We start from the raw sequence: 5805 nt of genomic DNA on the forward strand, positions 1-5805 counted from the left end.
AGTGTTAAATCCACTTCCAAACCCACTTTTTAATTTCTTGAAAACAAAATCGTCCAATTCAAACAAAAAAAATGCAGAATCCTACCTAAATCGTCACCTCATTAGACAAGACCCTCCCCTAATTACCTGCCTCGGTTTCCTTCCACATCCACCCGGTATCCACCCATAAGAGAATCCTGGGAGCTCTTTCTTTCTTGTAGCTGCTAGCTGTGGGTTTAGGTCCAGGCCCCGCCTGACTGCCTGTCGCTGTATGTACTTCGGAGGATCGTTACAGCCTCGGTTTTCGTCACCGTCCAGCCGCCTGCCAATCAGATTCCCTTAACCTAATCCCATGCCCATCATCATCATCATCCCCACTCAAGCTATCATATATTCACACGCCCTCTTCTTCTCCACGCTTGTCTTCTGTGCCTTCCCTCTTTTTTTATGCTGGTCTTCTGTGCAATCTGATCTCTTCTTCTCCTCCCATTTGCTTTCATCCTGCTCCTTGTTCTTTCTGTTTTTGTATTTCTCTGTGTTTGCGCGCAGAGAAAATATTTGGAAATAATTACTATTTTCCGGATTCATCACACTGTGTTATTTGAGTCGACCTTTCCAGCCATAGAGTAAAGGTTACTGGCCATTCAGTGTGATTCACTTTCAGAACACTACAAGCAAACAGTTTGTTATTTCATACTAATGTTATTGAAGCCTGAGACTCCAATAAGCAAATCAAGGTGTGTGGATTTTACATTTAATTTCTGTTTCCTTGGGTAATCTCATCTCAGGCTCCCATAGCCCATCCACTTGTTTCATGGTATTAATTCTTTTGGATTCTAACGGTTCCATGTTACTGCAGGATCTGTTTATTAGATGCTTCCATCTGGGTCTGCAACTTGGCGCAACAGTGCAGGACTGGTGTGTGTTCGCCTGCATATCGGTTTTTCAAACTGTAGTGGTTTTCAAGGTGTTGGATTCTAAGTTAGCTTTAGAGCTGAAATGGTTCTCAGCTCCATCCAAGTCTGCATGGATTCTGACTGGCCACAGGTATAACAATAGCCTAATTGCACTGCGATTAGGCTCAGACTCTTGTTTCTGCCCTCCTCCTCTTTCTTGGTTTTCTTAGGGTTAGGGTTGCGGCAAAGGCGATGGTAGGTAGGTCTGAATTCATCCTATCCCGTCTAGGGTTTCTGAGTATATTATATGCATATTTTGTAGCTTTACAAGCATCTCACGTACACTTTTGTACTGGAATCATTACTTTAAGCCTTGGAAATTTAGTCTTGATTCATGTTTAGATGCAGCTCATGGTGAATTTCACAAATATATGATGCTTTATTGTGAGTTATTCTTAGAATTTCATCTGAATCACAGCTTCTTCTACTAACATTCTTATTCCATGGAGGAGGTCAAATGTTTTGGCTTGTGTTGGAGATGTATCAGTCTGTTAGAATCCAAGATCAAGATCCCTTTCATTGATTGTTTTTCTTTATTTAAGTTTTATCTTAAGGATACATCACATAGAGATTTATTGTGACAAAGTTTTCAGGGTTGGAAAGTTTATTTGAGTTTTATCTTTAGGATACCTCACATAGAGATTATTGTTACACAGTTTTCAAGGTTGACAAATAAAAAATAGATTTATTAGAAAGATAAAATTCAAATGAATTAGAATCACAAAAGCATAAACTCTGGAACTTTCATTTGTTTTGGCATAATTAGAAATTTGAGTTGCAGCTGAGATATTGATGCTTGTATTTGACGCAATATTGCCTTTCATTCTTTGTGCAGAGTGTCATGCACGAGAGAACCCTAAAGCCTCTGGAGGAAATGCTGCCGGCTTGCTCCCGACCTATGATGGAACAAAGTGGATTGAAGCCACCACCGCCAGATCAACCACTCAAATGCCCTCGTTGTGATTCGGCCAACACCAAGTTTTGCTACTACAACAACTACAGCTTGTCCCAGCCTCGCCATTTCTGCAAGACATGCAAGAGATATTGGACTAGAGGAGGCACTCTGCGCAACGTTCCTGTTGGTGGTGGGTGCCGGAAGAACAAGCGTGCCAAGAGAACAATAGATCACGCTTGTGCTCAAATGAACGAAGCTTCCACATCTGTTAATGAGTTAAACATAAACGGTTCAGCTCCTCTAGGGCATTCTCATATTGCAAATTCTATGTTCTATGGGCTTCCTGCAGGAAGTGCTACTGCTCGTGATGGCATCCACAGTCTTTCTCTTGCCACAAGGCTGGCAGATCAGAGAGCTCTATATGGCAATGATTCTGAGTTTCTAAGGACATTCTTTGATCCCCGTAGCTGCAACCTATCCCCTCTCAATGGGCTTTCCTCACTGAACGCCCTCAACACTTTTAAACCCACTTTTCCAGGTCTCAATTTTAATTCTAACCCTAATAGAACAGAAGCCCTAACTAGAGCAGTCAGAGATATAGATGCCAGCTTCTTTGAAAGTCTCCCCACACAAATCTCAGAAGTACCGTTACCAGTGCTGAATTCCACTAATTGTGATGATTTGTCTCCGTATTCTCTATCTCTGCAGGAAGGGATCAATAATGGCAATACCAACAGGTATTCTGAGGCCAATCAGTGGAGAGCAATTGAGCAGCAGAAGCTAGCTGAGGGTAGTGATCCTGTACAGGTAGGTTTAACCCCTTTCTCTGAACTGGAAAACAGTAATAACTCCAGGAATGATCTTAACCTAAAAGTTGTCACAAGCCTCCCTTCTTGTGTCAAGGTGGAAGGTCAAGACAATCGTTTGAATATAACTCCAGAATGGCCAGTTCCATCAGAGCCCTTGTTTGAGGCAGCTAGTGATTCTGCATATTGGAATGGAGGAGTATGGCCTGAGCTCACTAATTATGGATCTTCTGTAGGCTCCTTGATCTAGAATTAAGATAATACCCATTAGCTGCTGCACATGAAATGCTTCTTGAAAGAGCATGAATTGATGAGAGAAACGTCCTTTTTTCAGATGAAGGAAATGTCAAGCATTAGGGTTTAGACTTCCAGGGCTGACTAATTGTCATGTAGTCTGGCCAGTCTCTCCAGATGAAGGCTTCCCTACACTTGAATTTTGTTGTGTTTGTTTGTTTGTTTTTCATTTTTCATGAAGATCTATAAGATGGGTCTTCATCCATGTCCAAATTCACTTCATAGAAATGCAGTGACATGATGGACTTGGGACATTATCACCATGACAGAAGCTGACTGAGGAATACAGATCAAATGTACAGCATGAGAGGTTTGAAGCTTCATTTTTTTCCAGCTTCAAACATCGCGGGGCAACAAAGGTTGGGGTTAATAATTTGCCTTAATTATCCTAGCAAAATTGCAAGGAGAGGAGGAAATCAAATTATCACATCCAGTTCTATGCAGGACAGCTGAATATGCTAACTCACTTTTCTCTTGAGTTTGAGTCAAGACAAAGTTATTGCTAAGGTCAGGTGAAACTGTTTCCCAAGTTTAACAGTTTTCTTTTCATAATCAGTTGGTATCATGATGATATTCTTTGTAAATATGCAGAACATGCTATATGTATCTGGAGTCATGAAGTTTGAGATTGACAGGATTGATGGCACAAGAAGGCTGAAGCTTTCATGGCCATCTTTCGTGCCAGTGAATGGGTATAGGGTTTTCATGTAGGGGGGTATTCAGAATAATTAAGCTTGTTGGAGTGGGCTTTTCTGGAAGGAAAACCTGCATTCTTTATAGAAGCGATATTTTGGAAATAAACTCCTGTCTATTGTGGAGTCGGCAGAAGAGCTTCTGCTTGAAATTAATTTCTATGGTGTGTTATAGGATGGGAGGTAGTTAGGAAGTCTGTAGTCCAAAACTCGAGAGAGTTGGTGGTGTCATGTGTTCTTTAAATAGCGTAACATGTTATCAGTCGTTTCTCAAACTGTACTGCTTATATTTATACAGCTAAATAAATACAAAATATGGTGGGTGATTATTAATATTCTGCTCTTCAACATTTGTGATCTATCAGTACAACTTATTTCACCTTTCAACCGACTTTCTGTTCAATTTTCAATTATGGAAAAGAAAAATTAAGAGTAGGATGAGCACCTGTCTATGCTATTCTGATTCGCATATATCTGCAAACGTACTGCGAATTTTTCAACACGTTGGAGTTAATTTTGATTGATAGCAAAAATTATATTGCTATTCGAATTGAAAAAAATATATTGGAAAGCAAATATATTCTATGACTAATTTCGATTCTTTGTTTTTTTCGGTGTAGGTTAATTGATATTACCGCAGCATATACCATTTAAGCACGACGTAGTTTAAAATTTGATAGTTATAATTAATGAGAAGTTTCCCGAATATAGGGATTATATTTGTTGAAACCGATAGACATATTTAGAAACATATTGATATCAGTAAAGCTTTGAACATTATTTTCAAGTTAGTCAATAATCGTTGTGTTTTGAAGTATGGTAAGTGTAGAACATGAAATGTTTTGAAATATGGTAAGTGTAAATCATAAAATTTAAACTGTAAATTTCATCTAGTCAAACCAAAAATCATTATTTTCAAGATTAAGTAATAACGGAGAAAGGAAAAACCTACCCTAAATAATTTTCAATAAAGCTAAACAATAACCTACACTAGAGTTGCTACTTTTAAATTTGAATTATTTGAAAATATAACCATAAATAAATATATAGAAATCTTCATAATCACACCATAGAATTAGTTCTTTTAAATTCTAATTATTTTGATTGTTAATCATAAATAAAACAAAAACTTCAGAGGAGAATCTCATGAAGTATGTTAGAATGCATTACATAATATGAAATTATATGAATAATTGTTATTAAATTTAGATTTTATTAACTAATTGTTAGTTTATGTAAAGTTGGATGATTTATTTTTGTATTATTTCGTTTTGATATGAGTTATTAAGATCATTGAATTTAGAGAAATGGTTATGTCTAACAACACAGTTGTTAGACAATATCCTTACGATTATAAGACAAAATTACTCTCATAAATACCATGAACAAAATGATGGACAAAACCATCCTAAACTTGATGACGAAGTTTAGACAAGTTTAGACTAAATTTAGAGTAACCACCCTAACCTTAATTATATAATATATAGAAGGTAGCATAATTGGAGTTGTCTATAATGCGATTTTCTGGAGATTTCGGTGACGGAATTCGGCGGAAGAAATTGAGGCTAAATCTTCCTTTATTGTAGTTAAAATGGTTTTTTAACTGCATATTTGGATTCAGCACCTTCGAAAACCCCTGTGACACTTTGATTGTGCAGAAATTAGTTATCAAACTTGGGATTCCAATAAATTACTGCAGGATTTTAACTGGAAAAACCCACCGAAAAGCTTCCAAAAAATTGCATTATAGAGAACCGCAGCATTAGAGACAACCGCAGCATAATTTTGAACATCAGCCGCTTGGATTTATGCGTACTTTTATGGTAAGCGAACTTTATGTTGTTCCTGTGATTGGATAATTATCAAATCGATCTCTGGGTGGCACAAATTTTCAAGTTTTGATAAGCTTAACAAAACGAAAATATCTCTCGGGCAAAGAAATCAAAATATGGAGAAGATGGTGGGGTCGAAGTTGAGGTTTTGAAGTGGGAGACTTCCAACATCTTGTACTTCAACAAAAACAGCGCCATGTTTCTCGGGAGCTTCGAGCTACAGGTCGTCAATGGTCATACTATTTAGATAGTGCCATTACGGCCCGGGCCAAGGTGTTCCGTTCTTCGACTGTGTCAAGTTTAATTGTCGACAAGAATTCAACATGATTTTCTCTTTGACTGGAAAGATGT

The 5805-nt window shown here is 37.8% G+C and overlaps 1 protein-coding gene across 1 annotated transcript; it reads left to right on the plus strand.

The window, feature by feature from the left end:
• The first annotated feature begins 390 nt into the window (after window positions 1-390).
• On the plus strand, window positions 391-3957 carry LOC149251798 (uncharacterized). The gene is made up of 3 exons (XM_089459571.1): window positions 391-716; window positions 839-1026; window positions 1771-3957. The coding sequence occupies exons 2-3, from the start codon at window positions 979-981 to the stop codon at window positions 2884-2886; spliced, it is 1164 nt and encodes a 387-aa protein (XP_089315697.1). The 5' UTR covers window positions 391-716; window positions 839-978; the 3' UTR covers window positions 2887-3957.
• The last annotated feature ends 1848 nt before the right edge of the window (window positions 3958-5805 follow it).

This window comes from Pinus tabuliformis, chromosome 7, assembly GCF_031772625.1.
Source record: "Pinus tabuliformis cultivar Carrire ecotype Pingquan chromosome 7, CPIR1, whole genome shotgun sequence".
Classification (NCBI taxonomy): domain Eukaryota; kingdom Viridiplantae; phylum Streptophyta; class Pinopsida; order Pinales; family Pinaceae; genus Pinus; species Pinus tabuliformis.

Bases quoted from the DNA above. Each gene is read 5' to 3' on its own strand.
- LOC149251798 (XM_089459571.1), top strand. From the start codon at position 979: ATGGTTCTCAGCTCCATCCAAGTCTGCATGGATTCTGACTGGCCACAG. The intron at 1,027-1,770 runs GTATAACAATAG...TTCTTTGTGCAG, and splicing joins TGGATTCTGACTGGCCACAG to AGTGTCATGCACGAGAGAAC.